We start from the raw sequence: 23,214 nt of genomic DNA, 5'->3' as shown, positions 1-23,214 counted from the left end.
TGAATTTTCTCCTAAGATAGAGACCTAGTCTGATGAACCTTCTCCTAGGATCAAAATCTTAGTCTGATGAATCTTTCTCCTAAGATACCAAAAAGAAAAGACCTAGTCTGATGAACCTTCTCCTAGGATCAAAATCTTAGTCTGACGAATTTTTCTCCTAAGATAGAGACCTAGTCTGACGAACCTTCTCCTAGGATCAAAATCTTAGTCTGATGAATCTTTCTCCTAAGATACCAAAAAAACAAGACCTAGTCTGATGAACCTTCTCCTAGGATCAAAAACGTTTGAAAAAAAAAAGAGTCATTTTCCTAAAACCAGGCGCCCACCTGTATAACGAGAGGAATACATTTTGTTGAACCCAGGCGCCCACCTGAATAACGAGAGGAATACATTTCAGTATTTGCATTTCAAGTTCCAGGCGCCCACCTGTATAACGAGAGGAATACATTTCAGTCTTTACTTTCAGGTGTTGAAATTGGGAGCCCGCCCATAATAACAGAGGCATACATTCAGTTTTTACTTTCAAGTATCGAAATGGGGAGCCTGCCCATAATAACAGAGGCATACATTCAGTTTTTACTATCAAGTGTTGAAATTGGGAGCCCGCCCATAATAAAAGAGGCATACATTTCAGTCTTTACTTTTCAGGTGTTGAAATTGGGAGCCCGCCCATAATAACAGAGGAATACATTCAGTCTTTAAATTTCTTGCCAGGCGCCCACCTGTATAACGAGAGGAATACATTTCAGTCTTTTTCATTACAAGTGTTGAAGTTGGGAGCCCGCCCATAGAACAGAGGAATACATTTCAGTCCTTACATTTCAAGCATTGAAGTTAGGCGCCCACCTGTATAACAAGGGAATACATCCTAATCTAGTGTTTAGTTCACTCTCAGCACTGCATCAGTAGTATCAGTGGGCTACGATTTTGCTAACGACTCACAAACCTCCCCAGTGCAAACTGGGTTAGGAAATTTTGTTTGTTTCGTTTGTTTTGATTGTCAGGGACCCGCCTGTAGAACGGAGTTTGTGGTATGTCAAAGATCGAAGAAGTCAGGAGTCCGCCTGTCAAAGATCAAGCAGTAACCCACTGGAAAGCAGAAGGATTACAACAGAAATCCCCAGCATTCAATCCAAGTTAGAAGCTCGCCTCAAGAACGCGAATCAATAGTCTGGGATGATCAACAGAAGCTGGTCACAAAAACAAAAAAAACAAAAAAAAACAAGAAAAAAAAAGAAGAAGAACAAGAAAAGAGAAAAACAAAAAAGAGAAAAATACGGAAGTGGAGAACAGATGTGGTCTGCTCAAGAACTAACACCTACAACTAGCAAGTATCAAGGTTCAAATCCAAAGTCTGTATGAAGCACCATTCAAGACTCAAGATCAAGTTTCAGAAGACTTAGAGATAGGAATCCTTGTAACTAGTAGCTGATAGGTTTAGTTAGTCTTTTTCAGTTTTCATTTTTGTTGTAATGACAGGACCGCGGACCGGAACCTCAACGGAACGGCACCTCGATCGGCTCTTCACCTCGGTACACTTCACTATCTCTCTCATATCCGAACTACACGTGGCCTGATTCATGTAAAACCAAGGATATGTAGGCAGCTCAGATACCAGGGCTCGGTCACATTCCCTCCATTTCCTTAAGTGTAGTCCGTCCAAGTAATGGTCGGGTCAAAAACACGTCTAGTCGTTCTTTGTCGGAAAACTCTTCGTGTTTCCAGTCAAAGAGGGGCAGCTGTAAGCACGTGATTTTTGACCCTCCCCGAGATTTTTCACATTTTTAGCGTGAATATGTGAAATTGGGTCTAATATAGCCATTTTAACTATTTTTACTTTATTTCGTTGCAAAAAGAAAAAAAATCACAAAAAATACATATATAAATTTTAGTTTATGCATTTCTCATAAACGTGGAAAAAATACAAAAAAATTGTACTTTATTTTGGTACTTTATATAAATTCAAAAATTACTAAAATATATAGTTCTATTAATGTTTGTAGTCATTTTAATTTGGAAAAAATGCAAAAATATTACTTTATATTTTATCTTTATATAAAAACGAAAATTACAAAAAAAATAGTTTTATTAATATTTTGTAGCTATTTTAAATCTTGAAAAATATTTAAAAAAAGATATAGTTTTGTTTAAATACTAGTCTTATTTTTGGTAGTTATTTTGCTTACATAGGACTAGTTAAGCAACGTGTTCCTATTTCTCGGGTCCGAGCAAAAGAATAATATTCGGGTTCAAACTACCCGGTTTTAGGCCTAATTTCGGACCTAACCCATAATAAACCGTGTCCAGGACACATGGGGAACCCCACCACGCATGGGGGACACAAACCTTGAACCCCACCACGCGTGGGCTCATTTTTTGGGGCAAACCCATTATAATACACGGATGAAACATTTGGAAAGGGGGGCTTTTTTTTGAAAATTTTTGGAAGGAGGGCATTGTTCCTCCGTCTTCTTCCTCAAGAAAAATGAACAAAACCCTACAAGAAACCCACGATCCTCTCATCAACAGACCAACTCCCTCCATCGTCGACCCTACGTCCAAAATGCCATAACCAGTCCGTCACCTTCCCCCAGCTAACGACCCCGCGTCCAAACCCACCGGCAAAAAACCAACTCCTCCTCCCACCTTCACCACCGAGCAAACAGCTCCCCCCCCTGTCGTCATTTCCAGACGACCACCAAACAACCACACCACCCAGAAACCTCCATCGACACAGACCAAACAGGCCCGTCGAACCACCGTCAACCACCTGCCCGACGCCATAACCACCAACCTTCAACGAAAACCCACCAGCTCATCCAGTCGCACCCCCACGTCCAAACGACTGCCGGCATCGTCCAAACACCACCTTCAACCAACAACCTCCCATCGAACCCCCTCCTCCTCACGTCCAGCAAAACCACCAGCCCCATCACCCACCCTCGCACCCCGGCAACGAACCACGACCACCTCCATAACTGCCCCTTCCTCACATCCAAACGACCCTTCTGATGCAACTTCATGCACCAGTTGCTGCGTCGGAGATACAGCAGCAACCAACAATCTTGGGGCGTCGACAGTTGTGGGGTCCAAGCTTTCCATCGAGGTCGTCTTTGGTTCGTCGAGGTGTTTGTCCGAGGTTTCGTCGTTGTTCCGCGTCCAGTGAGGTCTGGCTTAAATTCCGTCGGGTCGTGTTTGTCGTCCTAAGTTTGCCGAGGTTCAAAGGTTAGTAAACCTCAAGCATTAAATAAGGAGATGTTATGTCAAAAGTTCAAAAAATGTAATATAGAAATTGGTATGATAATCTCTTGCTTATGTTTTCACCATATGCATTTTGTTCATTTGTGGTGTTATGTATTTTTGTTTATTTGATATCATTTAATTAAGTAGGGTTAGTTGTTCTATGACACAGTTTAACGTCAATTTGTTCGTCCTTTCCCGTGCTTAGTTCATTCGGACAAAACTAGCATTACTTGTTGTTATTACTTCCAAAACACTCATTTTGCTAGATTCCTTTTATTAAATTTGTAACGAGTTATGAGATTTCAGTTGTAAATAGGCTATAAGGTTTAGTATTGTTAAAGGCGTAAAAATGGCATCCTTTTAAAAAATATATATAAAAATAAAAATAAAAAGTAAATAAAAAAACAAATAAATAAATAAACAAAAAGAAAAAAAACGAGACTAGCTTCGCCAAAAAATAAAAATGTACAGATTGCGGAGCCCTCACAAAATATATGTATTAAATACTTAGATTCCGGGACGGGCCGTTTAGCAAAATTCACGGCCCTACCCAACATAATAATGTGCTAGTTGCTTTAGGCGCGCCTTTAATAATGTTATCTCCCTAAACTCGGGTGCACATTTATGTGACCCAAATCCAAATCTCAACGAAATCGAAATGTGTCTCTAATCACGGGTATATTGATTATGGCGTGGCCCGAGATGCATTTCCACGACGTTGTAAATTCCCTTTAATAATAAATGAAATGAGCCTCGTCGAATAAAAAATATAAATTACGGGGCCCTCAGTAAATACTTGTTTTAAATTTACTTAGAATTCAGGAGGGCCGCTTAGCGAATTTCGTGGCCTTCCCAAAATAATAACACGTTAACCTCTTTAGACGCGATTTAATTAAATTACTTTCTTAAACTCGGGTGTGCATTTCATGCGACCCAAATCCAAATCCTAAAACATCAAATAAAATATGTTTCGGATTGTAGGTGCATTTCATGTGACACAGTCCAAAGATATGTTTTAAGCGATGTTCACATTCCTAAAAAATAATGATAATAAAGCGGTAAAAGATAAAATTTGCACATGGTTCATAATTGTATTAAAAATCAGATAAATAAGCCGAATATAACAGTTGAGTGACCGTGCTAGAACCACGGAACTCGGGAATGCCTAACACCTTCTCCCGGGTTAACAGAATTCCTTATCTGTATTTCTGGTACGCAGACTGTAATATGGAGTCATTCTTTTTCCTCGATTCGGGATTAAAATTGGTGACTTGGGACACCCTAAATCTCCCAAGTGGTGACTCTGAAATAATTAAACCAATCCCGTCTCGATTGTCCTTTAATTGGAAAAAACTCCCCTAGCGCCCCCTCGGGTGCGGAAAAAGGAGGTGTGACACCGGGTTAACAGAATTCCTTATCCGGATTTCTGGTTCGCGGACTGTAATACAGAGTCATTCTTTTCCTCGATTCGTGATTAAAATAGGTGACTTCGGACACCCTAAATCTCCCAAGTGGCGACTCTGAAATAAACAAACAAATCCCGTTTCGATTGTCCTTTAATTGGAAAAAACTCCCTACGCCCCTCGCGGGGGCGGAAAAAGGAGGTGTGACATGCCTTATTATGAAATTTGACATTTTCTAAATATTTTCCTGATGCTGTTGTGTAATTATATTTGGGACTACGGATGTGGGATTCCGGTAGCTCCCCTATGTCTGTTTATTTGGGACTATGGATGTGGGATTCTGGTAGATCCCCCTGCACAATTATATGGAACTACGGGACTACACCCGGTAGATTCTCCCAGTACTATGTATTTATATTTGGAACTACGGAACGGGATTCCGGTAGATCCTCGCGCACTATGAGTTGGACTACGGGACGGGATCCCGGGAGATCCATTGAATATGTATATTTGGGACTACAGGACGGTATCCTAGGAGATCCTCGATTGTTATTTTGGTGCTGAGCCGTATTTCTTTCTGTGTTTACCTTACCTCTGTAATAATTGTTATTGCCCTTTTATATCTTGTATTACTTTTACTGTTGTTCTTACTTATAATGTTCTATTCTACAATGTCGAACTTTGTATTTTATTTAACCTCAGTAGGGCCATGACCTTCCTCGTCACTACCTGACCGAGGTTAGGCTTGGCACTTACTGAGTAACGATGTGGTGTACTCATGCCCTTTCTGCGCATGTTTTTCATCTGCAGATCCAGGTACTTTGACTCATTCCTATCACCCTTGAGGCGAGGCGACTGGTCCCGAGATTTCGAGGTATATCTACCGCGTTCGCAGACCGAGGAGTCCCTTTCCATTCTATCTTGTAGTGATAGCCCTTCTATTTTCTTCTGTTAATGTAGACATTCCTGAGTTAGAGCATTTTTATTATATTCGTAGCTTGTGATTCATGGGTTTACGGGTTTTGGAAAAAATGTATTGGTTTTAAGAGTTAATATTGTGCATGCCGAGCAACACTTTTAAATGCTGTTTTTATTACTTTATTCATGTTTTAAATTGTTTTTTTCCGCAAATTTGGTTTATCTTCCACATTTTAGGCTTACCTAGTCGTAGAGACTAGTTGCCATCACGATAGTTCACAGAGGGCGAACCGAGGTCGTGATAGTTCATCCACTTAATATGAAATTTTTCCACAAGACTTTTCCCATAACTTTTATTGTTTGTACCAAATTCCAAGCATTTGAGACAGTGTGGGATCAACAGGGCATAATTTCTAACATGTTCAAGCGTACGATCATATGTTACATTGCCCATGGAATCATACACATATATAGTTTTATCTTTAAACACCATAATTCCAAAAAAGTAGTGCGTAGATATTTGGCCCGACAGTGGATTAAGTCGAAATGGAATGAATACTTTTTCAGCATATGCCCACGTGATACCACAGGATAGGTCGAGGCCTTTTACATAGTTGGCTACCTTTTCATTCGTTGATTCTTCAACAAACCAACTAAAGTCGGTAAGTGGCTCAATAACCGTTTCTTCTTGTTCTTCATAATCCTCAAGTTCCTGTTTTTTGGATGTCCTCTTTCTCTTTGATTTGCTCTTTTTTTACCGTCCATTCTCTTTTCCTTCCTTCTTTTATTTTTCTCCATCTGCTATTTTGAAGGATGAATACTAGCCAACTTGGTCATATACTGATCAAAAACTAAATTTGTTACTACACTTCTTAATTTTGGATAACTTAGAAGGTAATAGCAATATTTTTTGCGCAAGAAATATATGCCCACTTCTATATGCTGCAAATGAACAACAACAAATGAAAACATGTGAAACAAAAACTTCAGCATGCATACGTATGAAGTTTAGAAAAAACGCATTACAAAACGACAAACAACATGACAAAAACCTAAGCATATTCAGTTTGAAGTGTTAGGAAATAATCTAAAAAACTTCAGCATGTTTGATTTAAAAGTTTACAAAAAAACTAGAGAATGCATGTCAAAAACTTCAACAAGATTATGTTGAAGTTGTAGCAAATAAGCTAAAAGACTTCAACAATTCACTATAAATAAAGCCGAAGTTTGCCAAATTACAGTACAAAAACTTTACTATAAAAATAAGCTGAAGTTTTGGGAAATACAGTAGAAAACCAATTAAAAAACAAACTTAATAACTTACTTCATCCGAAAGATCAGAGGTAGGATCCACAAGCTCAGTAAAAAATGATTTTGGAATATCAATTCCAGCTAATCTGAATGGGTTGGAATCATATTCACCGGCATCCATCTCTAACCACTCTGAAAATATTTGCATCAATCCACTGTCTTGATTAACATAATGGAAGGGACACCTTCGTGTAGTCTTTCCTACTTTCCAATCTTGCCCCCTTGTCTTTTTTTAGGAATGACATAAGGAGATCTCAACCAAATACTCTCCACACGAATCATTTTTCCTTTTTTATCTGGTTTTGTTTTTGCTTGCTTTTCCTGCTGTTCCGTCACAACTAACTACTGTTGTTCAGCAGCAGGGGGGAAAACCATAGCCATTGTGACAGATACTTGACCAACTCCCTATTGTTCACGACGTTCTTGTCTTTCTTCACCACCACCACCAACAGCAGAATTAGCTTATGAATCAGTCCCTTGTATACTACCCAGCGAAAATAAACATAAATTGAAGTTAGGGATATCACTAGTGTCACACATAGGAGAACTGGAAATCTTCCTTCTCTTAGGATTTTGAAGAAGTTACGATGCATCAGATGAGATCTGCAAAAGCAAGGAAAATATAAATATAAATACAACTCATACAAAAACACAGTAGACAAAAAAACAGTCTGTAATCGAATTGCAGAAAATAACTACCTGGTCTAAGTGTTGAGACACATATGATGTTTGCATTCCAACAAATCCACTTCCTTTACCTTCAGATATGCCTATATCTTCATGCAAAAAAAACTACATAATACTGACTAAATTTTATAAAATAATACCAACACACTTCATACCTGTCTGTGAGCCAACATGTGTGAATAAATGTATTTCTCCTTTTTGATATAGCTGCATAAGCTCACCGAATTCTTTTTGAGCTGCATCGAGTCTTTCTGAAAAATCATTCAAAAACATAACAAAGAAAATAAAGTATGTAAAATTTCAAACTGTAAAAAATATACTTGGATCAAATGTAATAAATTCATGATATATAGAATACCTTGACGTTTGTCTTCCGCTGTGGTTTCCCCAGGCTCCATGCCTTTGTCGATATCATCAGTTCCAGCTTCATTCGATTGTGCACCAACGTCGAGGAGCATTGGAGTATTCTCTGCAAGGTTTTTCTCAACTCTATCTTCATTCAATTCAACATCATTAGAGAGTTTTTGAGTTGTGTCAATCGAAGCACAACTAGTTTCAACTTCCACTGCATATTCATAAAGAGGGGGAATAGATCAATGACCTATATATATAATATAGAAAAAATTTATACCTGTAGTGAAAATTTCACTAGAGGATATTATCAAAAAAATTAGTTAAAACTTCAACTCTAAGAAGGCTGAAGTTCGCCAGTTACAAACAAAAACTTTAGCTCTAGAGCTGAAGTTACAAAAACAAAAACTTCAGCTCCTAAAGCTGAAGTTCACCAGTTACAAAACAAAACATTCAGCAAAAAACAAAACATAAATTCAAATTCAAAAATAATGCTGAAGTTCATAAAAAATATAACAAAAAAATGAAATAAAACTTTAGCTCCTATCTAAGGTATTATTGAATTATTATAAATTTCACACTTTATACCTGTAGTGGAAATTTCCTGTGTATCTTCACCTACAAGTTCCTTGCAAATAGCTAGTGTTTTTGCATACCGATAGTCTTTCCTAATAGTCCTAGACACATCACTCGATGTCAGTTCTAAAGTACCAACAAGTGTTTGATCTCCATTACGAAACAAATTGCCTTTTGCAATATCACTTCCCAAAGCACAACTCGGTGCATGATTTTTCAGTATCAACAACTTGATCATCTGCACCTTTCTCAGTTGTTAACTTTTCATCATTTCCATCTTTCTCTCCAACTTGTTGTTGAACATGTTCATCGCCTTCAACAGCCGCTTCCTTACGTGTAGCATTATCATCTGTGACTTTATGCGATGCATCATGAGCAACATATTCTTCAGTATCAACAACTTGATTATCTGTACCTTGCTTGCTTCCAACATTCTCAGTTGATAATTGTTCTTCATTATTTCCATCTCTGTTCAATCTACCAATACTGGAACGTTCCTCTTCAACTTGTTCTTGAATATGTTGATCGCCTTCAAAAGCCGCTTCGCCACGTATAGCATTTACATCTGCGACTTTATGCGATGCATCATCAACAACATTAATATCTGATAGATGTTCATAACAGTCGTTCATCCTATCATATTGTCGATGGTTACTCAAATCAAAATTGCCATCGTCCATTCCATTTGATTTGTCGACAATCTTAAACAACTGTTCAAACTTCTCATCGAAATATTCCTAGAAAAAAAATTACTAACAATGATTGATATGAAGAACATTAGCAGAAATAAAAAGACTTCTCTATAAATTAGCTTACCTTCACTTTTACAAAAATCGCATCCACAATAGCAGATCGCTCATCCTGTTTAAACTTATCGAAAACTTCTTTCACGATCGTGTTTCTTTCTTTTCCTGCATGCTTTTGAACCTCCATAGTTACCCTCTAGTATAGATACACAACAAAAATTCAGATATAAAAGAAAACTTCAACTCAAAAACATGTTGTACTTTTACAAAAAACTTCAGATTAAAACTTACAGAACATATTGTGTCGAGTAATTCATTCTCATCTAACTCCGTTGTAGAATAGTTAGAATGACTCTGGGTACGAGATGATTCGTCAATAAAAGGAGTCCGATTCGCTTCTTTTGATCGATTCCGACTACGTGATGATTTGCCAATAACAGGAGTTCAATTCGCTTCTTCTGATCGACTCAGACTACGTTGTGATTCACCAATAACAGGAGTTCGATTCGCTTCTTTTGATCGACTCAGACTACATAGTGATTCACCAGTTGAAGGAACCGCATTAAGTACCTTTGAACGAATCCGGCTGCATGGTAATTATCCAATTAAAGCCATTGAATTCAATTCCTCTTCTGTAGAAATTATATCCAATACCCTAAAGTTGCGATAATTCTGTTTAATACAAAAAAGTATATTGTGAGGGGAAAAAAACTAATACATCAACATATAAACACAAAGACAATTTTTTTTAACTTACATCATGACTACTGAAGAAATCAAAAAGTTCGTTATATTTAGGCTCTCCCACACATACGTAACGTAACATCCTAAGAACCTGAGGGGTATCAAGGTACTCATCCTCTCTTATGTACTTCTCCCGAATATCTGGGAAGCGCTTATAGAACCAAGCACATAATGGATATGGAAATCCACCAACTTTATACTTAGTTGAACGAAATTTGTTCTGCTTGTCCAATGCATGTTTCGGTGAGTAAATGAGCTTCTCATAAGTCACATTGCCCCAAGGATATTTAGCACAAACCTTATCATCTTCAACAATAGATGCATACTCCTCTAGCACAGATGACTCAGTCTTTTTCCCAAACAAAATAGACTCTACAACAAGAATTTCTATAAGCTTCACAGCATCATCATCACTCTCGCATACATGACTGTGATTCACAACATTCTTTGGAATTTCATTTCGAGTCATAAAATCTCGAATATCCTTCAAGGTCACACCCTTGGACTTACCAAAATAGCGTTTCAGGATATTGCTCTCTCGATTAATTATTTTTTCAACAGTATGTGTTGTGATCCGCAAACCGCACATAATGTAAAAATCTTCAAGGGTGAAAGAAACATCATGGGCAAAAATCTTGAAACTAATGGAGTCTCGATCATTGGTGAATATTCGAGAAAGACACAAACAATGAACCAACTTCATGCTGCATTGGAAATTCTCTATAGCCATAATGTATCAAAATGTACCATTATTAAGCTTATCCCGTTGTGTAGGAATCAAGAAACTTGCAATTAAACTCTTCAAATCGTGGTTCCCCTTCTAATAACCCTTACAGTTAAACCAATCTCAAAACTCAAAATATCTTTGCCCGGGTCTTGTAGGTGGAGGAGCAGGGACATAAGAACTTGGGGGTATTATAGGTTGTTTAGGTGCATTAGCTGCATTAGGATCTTTAGGTGCTTTAGGTGCCATCTGTTTAAAAAAAGTAAAATATACAAAAAATAACATTAGGATATTATCAAAAAGATCAGTTAAAACTTCAACTCTAAGAAGGCTGAAGTTCCACAGTTACAAAACAAAAACTTTAGCTTTAGAGCTGAAGTTCGACAGTTACAAAACAAAAACTTCAGCTCTAGAGCTGAAGTTTACCAATTACAAAAACAAAAACTTCAGCTCTAGAGCTGAAGTTCAGCAATTGCAAAAACAAAAACTGCAACTCCTAAAACTGAAGTTCACCAGTTACAAAACAAAACTTTCAACAAAAACACATGCTGTAGTTTTTACAAAAAACAAAACACAAATTTAAATCCAAAAATAATGCTGAAGTTCATAAAATATATAACAAAAAAAAAACCACAAAACATGAAACAAAACTTCAGTTCCTATCTAAGGTATCATTGAACTATTATAAACTTCACACTTTAATAGTATCATCTATTTAACTCTCAATTTTTTTTAAAATTTTGACGTCTAATCACTGGAGAATTTATAGAATTTTCATCAACAACACAAACACACGTTCAAAAAACTTAAAAACATAATCGTAAAAGTAAAATTGATGCACTTATCAAACTAAACCCTAAGAAACTATTTTATCATAAATACATGACTATCAAAACCAAAACCAGAAAGTAAATCGTAAAAATTAATACTAAAATAAAAACCAGAAAGTTAATGCAATGTACTCGTGATTAAATCGTAATGTTATTGGGGAACAATAAGAACGACGACTAGCAGTTGAAAAATAAAAAACAACGACGAAAACCGTTTGATTTTAGAGAGAACAAATAAAAAAACGCGAATAACGGGAGAGAGAGACACAGACAGTAGAGGACTAGCGTATACTTGGAGAGAAAGTAGTCTTTTAATAAAGAAGGGCAAAATAATCTTTTTAAAAGGCTTTTAACAAAAAAACGGGTACGGGTGCAAACAGAAAAATAAAGCGGACACAGGTTAAAAAGGGGCACCCAAATAGGGCGTCCCATGCAATTTTTACCTTTTTAACATGTCAAAACTTGTTCTAAAATTTATGTCAAACCACATTTTCAATTTCACTTTAAACTTAACCGAAATCAGTTTTTTCCAAAAAATATTTGGAAATATATGTCCAAATGTGTCTTTAATTTTCGATATCCCGAGCTAGCTAACTTGATAATAGGAAACAAAGTAGAAAAAATTTAAATACAAAATCGAATCAAACGAAAAATTGAAACTGAAAAATCAACTAGTCTAATTTGGTTGGTTTTTCGATTTTAAGAATAGAATGCTAACATATTTAAGATCAATAGTATGAAAAAAAATTTATTCAGTTAAATATGTTTACATAAAATAAAAGGAAGGAAAAATTACATATTTAAGTTCAAAAAGTGAAGTTTAATTAGCCCTTTGTCCGTTCGTTAACGTAGCGTGTGATTGGACAGCCACCCGCATTTACTGTCTCTGTAGGGTTTGGATTTTACCCAAGTCTCAGTTTCCGCATAAAAAAAATACTACAACACCACAAAGGGTTTAAGCTTAAGCTTACCACTCCAATATTCATTCCAAGAGTCAAAGCTTGACGCTCTCCCACGCCGCCCCCAAATCCCAACATCTCTTTTCAGCCAAGGTTAGTCTTATGGTCGCATTTTCTCTTCCCAAATCCCAATTTCTTTTGTTCTTCTATTTTGTTAGTATTTAGAAGGCCTTGTAATTTTAGATTTTTTGCAGCTATATCTGTTTTGTACGTTTCACTATCTCTTAAAACATGTTCTATGCTTCCTTGTACACTTTAAGCTGCTGACACATTAAGCTTACAGTACTCGAATATAGTCTGATGTCTCTGTACAAAAAGCAAATGATAGATGTAGTTTGACAGTTTCAACATTTCAACACTATTTTATGTGATTGCTAAATCTTGGTAATTTGATTTCGTTTTTATTGTTTGGATTACTCGTAAAAACCTAGGCTTTTTTTATTGAAATATTGTAATTTTTGTCTGTTTTGTTTGTGTAATGCTTCTCTGTATGCCCGCATTTGTCAGATGCACCATTTATATTGCTGTTTATACTAATATCAGGATAAAAGATATTCAAGTTCTAATCTTCTTACGTAGTAGACCGATTTTATTAGTTGTATCTTTGTTCATATCAAAATGCTTATCTTTTATTCTTACAACAGTTTTTTAAATTATATGAACTACAAATACGGGGAAAAAATTAACTCATTGTAGCACCTTGTTGAAACCTTGTTTTCCTGCATTGGCTGTTTCTATTGTTGCAGCTAGCAGGTTTGTGTATTTCTTGTTTGTGTATGAGACATTATAATTAAATGTTGGAGTAATTTAGTACTTAAAAAGAAGTATTAAAGTAGTTTGGAGGGCAAAGTAAAAAAGGGGGGGGGGGTTGCTATCTTCTTGGGGTGCTGATCAAGTAAATACAGTAAGAAAAGAGAAATAGCTGATGATTATCATTTCACTGGTTGATCGTTGAACTTTCATTTATGAAGAAGCTATCTTTGGCTATTGGTAGGGTGTATCCTTAATTTGGAAGCTTGCTATCATGGCCAGTAAAGATTCAAATAGTAAGTATTCATGCTCCGTCATATCCCTTAAAAAAAAAAACTTGCTACTCTATTTGATTTGTCTAATACATCTTTGTTTTTTGTCTCTCTTCAGAAGGAAAAAAGAAAGAAGTCAAGAAAGAGACAGGTCTTGGTCAGGGGAAAAAGAAAGAAGTCAAGAAAGAGACAGGTCTTGGTCTCTCTTACAAAAAGGATGAAAATTTTGGAGAGTGGTATTCTGAGGTATGCTTGGAAAATTCAAGTATATGAGCTATCAAATTTGATAATATATACCTGTTCATTATTGGACATGGTATCTGCGGTAATCTGCTTTGGTGCAACAAGAAAGATGGAACAATATGATTGAGTTGCGAGGCCACCAACTTCCTCGTTTCGTTCTTTTCTAATATTTTTGTTTTCCTTATATTTGTCTACTGTTTGTCATTGGGCACTTAACAAGTTCGGATTGATAGGGGCCTTGTTCAATTGGTTGGGCATGGGGGGCTTTGTTTAGCCAAACATCTTTCTTTTTCGTCGTTATTTCATTGTTGATCACCCTACTATCTTGTTATTTTTATTCTGCTTTTATATTGCTTTTTGGTACTGTCCCTTTTTGTCTATATTTTCATTAATGTGGTGCGTATGCTTTCCTGAGCCGAGTTTCTATTAGAAACAGTCTCTTTATCCTCACAAGGTAGGGGTAAGGTCTGCGTACACACTACCCTCCCCATACCCCACGGTGTGGGATAATACCGGGTACATTGTTGTTGTTCTTGTCCGGTTTCACACATTCACCAATTTTCTTCTGTTACTGAATGCTTTTCTCAATTTCTTTTGTTTAACCGAACTTCTATGTTTTTCCTTGTCATTTCATTTTTCGTCCTTTTTCCTTATAATTTTGGCCCAGGGGGATTTCTCGGTTCTCAATTCTTTCCTTTTTTCTTATTGGTAGCCGAGAAATCCCCAAGGGCGCACAGTTCGAAACTCAATGGATAATGGGCCCGCCCCTCTACCCTACTCCACTTGAATGGCAGGCTTTTGTCTATTCGAACCCGTGGCGTGCTCTTACCCACACATCAAACTAGCAAAGCCGATACACGCCTTTTCAACAGCTGCTTTCCGTTTCGTTGATACATTTTGTTTAAATTTCTGCTCTCTATATAGATGCTTTATGTATTCTATTTTATATGAAAAAGTCTGTTCTCATCATATATGAAAATTTTGACTTTAAACATATGAACATAGGTTGTCGTTAGTGGTGAAATGATCGAGTACTACGATATATCTGGCTGTTATATTCTACGGCCATGGGCAATGTCTATCTGGGAGATATTGCAGGTAAGCTTGACCATAAAATGATTTTCTTTTTCTCGTGCTGCTTATTATTTGAGGACATTTACAATGGATTCTTAGCTCTGTACGTGCAGGCGTTTTTTGATGCTGAAATTAAGAAAATGAAGATAAAGAACTCTTACTTTCCTCTGTTTGTGTCCCCTGGTGTTCTACAAAAGGAAAAGGACCACATAGAGGGATTTGCTCCTGAGGTGTGACTTTGGCACTTTTTTAACTTAAAGCGTCATAGAGTCAAGTTTATATGCTTTTAGCCTGTGAAGCATATAAGAAGTTTGTATAATGTCTTCTAAATATATGTTGATTCCACATTTTCCTCACGTTCCTGCTTTTGTACCTTGATTGCTGAAGTTTCCTGAAGCTTTCAAAAGTATCTACAATTGGAAAATTTTGCTCCTGTTACTCATCTCGCCTATTGCTGATCATAGCACCTAAGTGGCGGGGCTTTGCCTTTCTTTTTAAATTTCATCATCATAAAGTTTAGGAAGTCATCATTAAGTTGGGCCACCTAGGATTCTGAGAAGCGATTTTTTTTAATTATCTTTAGTCTTGGATTTAACTTCAGCAATAACTTCATTGTGGTATCAAGTATCATACCATGGTGTTAAGTTGGTATCATCACTTGTGCAATGTGTTGTTCCGTTGCATTTTGATAACTGTGCTAAGTTGCTTATCATGGGCTGTGATCATTCTTCAGTGTGCTTCTGTTACAAAATATGGGAGTGGATTGTCTTATAGACTTATTATTCGTTATGCCAATAATGGGTTTATATCATTCTTCAGGTTGCTTGGGTTACGAAATCTGGTGAATCTGATTTGGAAGTACCCATTGCAATTCGACCAACTAGTGAAACAGTGATGTATCCATACTTCTCTAAGTGGATAAGGGGACATCGTGACTTGCCCTTGAGACTCAACCAGTGGTGCAATGTTGTACGATGGGAGTTTAGCAACCCTACCCCCTTCATCAGGTGCCCTTTTGAGTTTATTTTTGTCTTACAGCTTTTACATTTCCTTTGTGGACATGTTAATGTGTTTCAAGTGCAAGCGAATGCTTGCAGCTTATATGACAGAAACTACATGTTAATCCCAAATCGAGTGAGGCCTTCGAGATGGTCTGGTAATGTTTTGCTTATGTTCCTTGTTCAGGAGTCGTGAGTTTCTCTGGCAAGAAGGACACACTGCTTTTGCAACAAAGGAGGAAGCAGATACAGAGGTATACGGGTATTTTTGGAGGATGCATATCAGCCACTAAAGCTCTTTTAAAACAAAAACTGTACCTCTTATCGAGCTTCATCTAAATACCACAGTGTAGTGCCTAGCTTGAGTGCATCTGATGTAGATAGCGATATATTAACTCTTTAAGAGAGTTTTACAGTGAATCCACTTCAAGAAAAGATAGGTTTACAGTGAATCTTCCAATTCAATCTTTGTCTGTGTTATATTTGCTGCATGATGCCAAATTAGTCTTCTCAGTGTTAATATTATCCATTTAATATTAATTTTTTGTCTATTGTTTTTTGTTTTATGAGGAGAATTATAGTTGATTTTTTTATCAAGACAGAACTAGGCGCTTCTAGGACAAACAACTCAGCATTTCGTCCAAGTTACAAGGACTGACCTCTAACGTGTTTTCACATAAGATGATCTCAGTGCCAGTTTCCAGGAAATGAAGATGATACCTAAGTTACTCGGACTCTCCAATTTCAGTGCCGCACCCGTGTTGACACGACATGTGTGGGGTGTGGGATGCAGGATCCGTACCAGATATTTTGGGTACTTTGACTAAAATCGACGGAGAAATTCTGGATAGATACAATGATTTCTTAAATCAAAACAAAAGCTAGGGTGAAATTGAAGAAAATAGAATACCTTGTATGTAGAAATATGTCAGTCCTTTTCCTTTTATCTCCTTCTTGGATCTCCTCTTAATCAATATTTTCTCTCTCCCAGAGTACATTGTAAGTTATCCAACATAATATCTCATAATTTAGACATATTTTTATTACTTTGTTTTTAGATATTTGAATTATTTTTAGCTGAATCCTCGCACCCGTATCTGTACCTGGATTCATACCCCCGAATCTTAAAATTTGGATTATGAATGATCTAACCTTTAGATCCGAGCCCGTATCGGACACCCGCACCCGAGTCTGAGCAACTTAGGATGATACTAATGCCGGAGCAAGGAACTAAAGGAACATGGCATTTTGCTTCTTTTTTTCCGGAGTGAGAGGAGAGAGTGAGGTTTGGGAGATCGGAATTCTACAGCTGCTTTGGGTGATTAGTAATGGGGCTATATAGTTTTCTTCTCTTCAATGATTAAATTTGTAATTGGGATATTGATGAGCTTTGACATTTATTTACCTCATACTATCAGTTAGGCCTTTGGAAGGACTGGAAGTTAATATGTGAATCATATGGTTTTCTGCTTCATATCAAAGATATTTTGAAATAATCCTTTGGAAGGACTGGAAGTTAATATGTGAATCATATGGTTTTCTGCTTCATATCAAAGATATTTTGAAATAATCCTACAACTATAAGAAAAAACTGACAATGTGTATGGTTTAGTTTCAAAGAGGAGAACATGGATAAATCATATTTTTGCTCTTTTATTTATTAGGGTTAATTGGTGAAAATTATATTAAAGTGAAAAATGGATCAGAATGCAGCTTTCTCAGAAAGTGAGATTATTTGTCTGATTGCATAAGGAAAGGGAGTGGTGAATCTGTAAATAAACGGGTGAATCACTTGATTGAATTATGGGACATTTTCAGTGCAGATATGAACTATTACTTTAGAATATTAGGGCTTAGTATCACAACTTGCAAATAAGCTACTTTCATTTATTATATGCTTCCCTGGAACTGGTGTCAAATTTTGGGTCAGGTCGGCTATCAGATGAGTTTTGGAAATTGTCTGTTCCTACATTTGCAGATCTACATTGATACATTATTGTCCCGTGGATAAAGTATTTCGTGACTTGTATTTCATTGCCTGCCACTTAAACATTAGTTGAGACTACTTTATGTTTCTCTGTGGCTTATCCTTCCCTATTTGCAGTCGTTTTCTTCTAGTAGTCTTCTTATCTTGTATTATTGTTGAATAATTATATGAGCAAATTGGTGGACAAGCTTCTGTGAGAATTAGTTGCTTGGAACTGAGGTTCCTTGATTCAGCCCAGAAAAGACTTGCTGCTATCAGCTTCCCACATCTTTGTTCAAGTTCATAGACTTTTTTTGCTTGTACAGATACGGTCTTTTTCGGAAATGGTGATCTTGCGTCTATATTTGATTCAGGTTCTTGATATCTTGGAATTGTATAGACGTATATATGAAGAATTTTTAGCCGTTCCAGTCAGTAAGGGAAAGAAAAGTGAGCTCGAGAAGTTTGCCGGTGGACTCTACACGACTACAGTTGAGGTATCCAAGAGCACATCTGTGTAGACATTGTTTGGCGGTTCCTAACAGTTTTTTCTTTGAAAATTGTTGGTGAAATTCTCCTATCTGCCATTTATTCATATTATTCCCGGATTTATTTGCCAGGCATTTATCCCTAATACTGGCCGTGGTATCCAAGGTGCAACTTCACACTGTTTGGGCCAGAATTTTGCAAAAATGTTTGAGATAAATTTTGAAAATGAGAAGGGAGAGAAGGCTATGGTCTGGCAGAACTCATGGGCCTATACTACTAGAACAGTGAGACTTCAAAGCCATTTAGCTACTGTTTCGTCGCCTTTTTACTTTGGAGGTCAAGTTAACCCTTTTATTTTTTTATTTTTGTGTGTGCTATGACAGATCGGTGTTATGATCATGGTTCATGGGGATGACAAAGGCCTGGTCTTACCTCCTAAAGTAGCATCAACTCAAGTAATTGTTATTCCTGTGCCATACAAGGATGCAAATACTCAAGGCATCTTTGATGCCTGTGCTGCTACCGTTGAGAAGTTGAATGAATCAGGTATTCGTGCTGAGGCAGACTTCAGAGATAACTATTCACCTGGCTGGAAATATTCTCATTGGGAAATGAAGGGGGTTCCTCTTAGGATTGAAATAGGACCAAAAGACCTTGCAAATAACCAGGTAAAAATTCAACTTCTTGACTTTTCTTGCTAGTAGTCAGTTGTTTATGAAGTTAAAAAGGACTGAGTACTATTTGTCCTATGGAGCTAAACTGTGTGTGGAAGCCAAAATACACTTGTATGTTTAACTATGTTGTTTGATTCAAAGTTCTGATATAACTCCTAGGTACGAGCTGTTCGACGTGACAACGGAACCAAAACAGATATTCCCATGGATAATCTTGTTGAACAACTAAAAGATCTGCTCGCCACTATCCAACAAAATCTATTTGATGTTGCAAAACAAAAGAGAGATGCCTGCGTTCAGATTGTAAGAACTTGGGATGAATTTACGGTAGCACTGGGCCAAAAGAAATTGGTCTTGGCTCCTTGGTGTGATGAGGAGGTATTTATCCTTTCTAACCTCTTAGTGGTTGTATCTGAGTTAAATCTTTTATTCCATTCGTGGGCTGGAAAACTGAAATCTCGCAGTTTACATCTCTGCATCTGGCGTGTCAGTGATGTGAAATGCTGCAGATTGTGGTTTATCAGGATGTTTATGGGTTGTCGTCATGACTCGTCGGTGAATCAATTTCTAGGGAGTCAACTGATCTAGTTTAGGGACGTGATACATGACTATTAGAACTAAGGCTTTATAGGTTTTTACTTTTTTGATAACTAGCTTTTCCTTGAATGTTTTTCATGTATAATGCACAATATTTTTTAAGCTGTCACACATTCTTATCTTTAGATAAGTGAAACACCCTTCAAATTCTTGTTTTAGGTGAAGTGAACACCGATTAAATTCTGATGAACTGGGGTTAATAAATGAAAAAATTAATCACACTGTCAAAATTAATGAAATTCTGACTTCTAATGTTTGCTTTGTCCTTTTGACAAATCACACTGTCACTTACTGAAATATGGAAAGATAATGTCCTTTGTATATTAATTATTTGTACCCTTGAAGTTTGAGAACTCTAATTGGCTACCCCATAAAATTTGCATCGTCTTTATTGTCGGGTATTCTCTCTGCAATAATAATATGAATTTGCACATTCTATAAATAATCCCTGATGCACTATGTGTGGTTTATGGTTATGCATTCAATTGCCAGCTTTGGTTTGATTTCATGTTTTCATTAGTTTCACATAATTGCTTTCTGGTAGGATGTCGAGAAAGATGTCAAGGCACGCACGAAAGGGGAGATGGGTGCGGCAAAGACTCTTTGCTCTCCATTTGACCAGCCTGAGCTGCCTGAAGGTACTATTTACTTGCAGGTTGTTTAAGAGTAATACATCAAAAACAATGAAGAAAAAATTAATCTTACAAATACAGACATGCAGCATTGTCAGTATTTATTATTGTTTCTGATATTGCAAGGACTTGGTGTTATTGCCATCATCTAATATGTCATTTTCTTCTGCTGTAGGTACATTGTGCTTCGCATCAGGTAAACCTGCTAAGAAGTGGACATACTGGGGCCGCAGCTATTGATGTTCCATTTTGAAGCTTTTCAACTTTTCTTCCTTTTTTAATTTGAGAGAAATTCATATTTGATAATTATACAAGGAAATTATATTCTTAAAGAAGTGATTTTGATTTAAGTTGCAAGATTTGGTGAAGTTGCTAAACAGATTTTGAGTTCCTAACTTCTGCGCAATCAGATAACTCAGCCATTTTAATATTCTAGTACTCCATTAATTTATTGTTTCTTAACCTATGTGGATGTTTTTCCTGCCGCAGCAACTTTAGTTGATTTCAGAGTATTCGTTTTGATTTGCTCGAAAATTGAAAGGGCTTGCCTGATTATCCAATTTGGCCATTCATAAAAAGTGGAAAAATGACATTGTATAGCCACTGTAAAATAATAGCCGAAAAAGTATAAAATTTGTATATTTTTTTGTATATATGTACATTCTGAATGTTATATACAAAAAATTTACAAAGATTTATACACTTTTTCGGCTACCAGATGTAAACACTTTCCTAAAAGTGATGATACCCCCCGCCCCCCCCCCCAAAAAAGAAAATTGTATACACTTTTGTCATAATTTTTTTCCCACGGTACACCAATCTGCTATCTAATTTTCTGAGAAAAGTTCCTGCTTGTGATAAAGTGAAGTGCAGAATGCTTGTCAACCAGATACCATAAGTATATTAAAAGTGTGCAAATGATGGGTTTTAGTAGTTCATGGCAAACAATACTTTTACTTTCCTAGTTCTAAGTTGAAGATCAAATAAACGAAACGAAGTTATTCAATTACTACAATTGGATATAAAGCCATTTCTCGCTTGACCTTCCACATCAACAAATCAGTAACTTCATTGGTGATGTTTTTTTTTTTTTTTTGGGTTTAAAAGATGCTATATTGTATAAAGATTAAGGTAGAGCGTTACAAGGAGCATGAGACATCAAACACAACATCCTAGGGGGACGACCTCTGGATGAGTCGTAACAAAAAGGGAGTTCCGGGGATAAACTAGTAGTTGGGGTCGTTCCAGAAGGATAACCAAAAATACAGTGCTGGGGTAGTTTTCTAACAAAAAGAGTTTCCGAACGGTCATCGTCAAACATCTGCTGTACAAAAGGCGGAGGTTGAGCAAAAACGGTGATGGTTGGAGAAGCCTCCATCTACAAACCATGTTTAGCTAAGGAGTCAGCTACCTGATTTTGCTCCCTATAGGTATGGATGATAGCCGGATCATGCAGCGGAGCGATCAGATACCTGCAATCAAAGATGATGTTAGCATAAAGTGGGTGGGAGGTACTAAGTATAGGAAGAAGGGCCTTAGCATCTAAATTGACTTCCAAAGGTGTGTAGCCATGGGGGAAGGCCAGATTCAGGCCGTGATATAAAGCTAATAGCTCAGCTTCCATGCTTCCATGTACTAATCGATGATCCGCAAAGCCCATAAGCCATTGACCCTGGTGGTCCCGGATGACTCCACCAAGTCCCACATGCATAGTGTGCTGTGAGGCAGAACCATCAGTATTAAGTTTAAAGTAAGCTGGACGAGGGGGGTGCCACTTGATGTGCATAGGGATATGTGGAGCTGGAGTGCGGGACAGGGTAACTATATAATAGAATTCTGCAGCCCTACGAAGGATAAGAGACACGGATAGTGGCTGATAACGGTGTCAAAAAAGCGTATCATTACGGGACAGCCAGATGTGCCAAAGAGCAAAGGGAATAAATATGTCATTAGGGATATTTAGGGGATTCGGTATGTGAGTATCGAAAAGGAAAAGGTGAAGCCAAGTGAGTGGAGATTCAATGTTGTTCAGAAGTGTCGTAATTGTTGGTAGCATGTTTTTTGTGACCAAATATGGACCGCAACCGAGCACTAGAGGAATAAGTGGATCGTTGTTTCAGGGAGGGTGAGGCATAGGGCGCAATTGTCGGTTGGGAGAAAGCCTATGTGGTGGTAATGGCTAGCAGTAGGGAGGCGGTTATGGCTAAACAACCAGAGGAAGTGTTTAATTTTTGGCGGTAATCGGAGCTTCCAAAGCAAACTAAAGAAGGGACCGATGTAAGTGGGGAGGAGTTGATGATATAGTGATTTTGTGGTGAAGATGCCTTTGGAATCTAGAGTCCAGACAAAAGAGTCGAGGGTTGTAGTGTGAGAGGGAATATATGTGTTAAGGATCTGTTGTAGGAGATCTGCGAGTAGTTCAAAAGGGACGTTGGTGAAGTCCCATTGACATCGTGTAAGATAAGTGGCTACTGTATCGGTAAGAGCGTGGCGTGGTAGGGGCCCAATGAGACATTGTCTCAATGGTCGATTAGGGCTGATCCAGGCATCATACCAAAAGTTGATGAGTGTGTCGTTACCTATAAGCCATTTGATGCCTGTTTGACAGAGGTGCTAACCTGCGAGTAGGTTTTTCCAAATAAAAGAGCCACTAGTATGTGGATTGGTAGTGTGATAAAAATATTTGTGGAGGAGGGTCGCAACCCAAAGGGCGGAGGGATTGCCAAGCATGCGCTAGGCTTGACTAGCGAGTAAAGTTTCGTTTTTTTGGGATAGACATTGAATACCAAGTCCACCATGTATTTTAGGCAGGGTGACAGTACTCCATTTGATTAGGTGAATTTTCTTTTTATTGGAAGTGGTGCCCCAGAGGAAGTTGCGCTGGCAGCGCTCTAATTGGGACAGAATAGTGCGAGGAATTTTAATATATTGCATGACGTGATTCGGGAGACTATTTAGTGTAGAGTTAATAAGGGTTGTGCACCCCGTCATAGTAAGCAAATTTGTTTTCCAACCCGCAAGCCGTTG

The 23,214-nt window shown here is 37.4% G+C and overlaps 1 protein-coding gene across 2 annotated transcripts; it reads left to right on the top strand.

Annotated features, from left to right (window-relative positions):
* The first annotated feature begins 12,384 nt into the window (after nucleotides 1-12,384).
* On the top strand, nucleotides 12,385-20,617 carry LOC107809645 (proline--tRNA ligase, cytoplasmic-like). Of its 2 annotated transcripts, none has more exons than XM_016634618.2 (13): nucleotides 12,385-12,585; nucleotides 13,487-13,538; nucleotides 13,633-13,760; nucleotides 14,763-14,855; nucleotides 14,945-15,061; nucleotides 15,651-15,838; nucleotides 16,017-16,083; nucleotides 18,170-18,292; nucleotides 18,416-18,568; nucleotides 18,668-18,952; nucleotides 19,118-19,336; nucleotides 20,100-20,193; nucleotides 20,363-20,617. In XM_016634618.2, the coding sequence occupies exons 2-13, from the start codon at nucleotides 13,517-13,519 to the stop codon at nucleotides 20,425-20,427; spliced, it is 1,554 nt and encodes a 517-aa protein (XP_016490104.1). In that variant the 5' UTR covers nucleotides 12,385-12,585; nucleotides 13,487-13,516; the 3' UTR covers nucleotides 20,428-20,617. The 2 variants fall into 2 exon arrangements, with proteins under 2 accessions (XP_016490104.1, XP_016490737.1); XM_016635251.2 differs by having other exon boundaries at nucleotides 12,464-12,585; nucleotides 13,464-13,538.
* Nucleotides 20,618-23,214: the final 2,597 nt, after the last annotated feature.

This window comes from Nicotiana tabacum, chromosome 6 (genome assembly GCF_000715075.1).
Source record: "Nicotiana tabacum cultivar K326 chromosome 6, ASM71507v2, whole genome shotgun sequence".
Classification (NCBI taxonomy): Eukaryota; Viridiplantae; Streptophyta; class Magnoliopsida; order Solanales; family Solanaceae; genus Nicotiana; species Nicotiana tabacum.
Note: the sequence above shows the minus strand (reverse complement) of the source record. Positions and strands in the feature narration are given on the sequence as shown.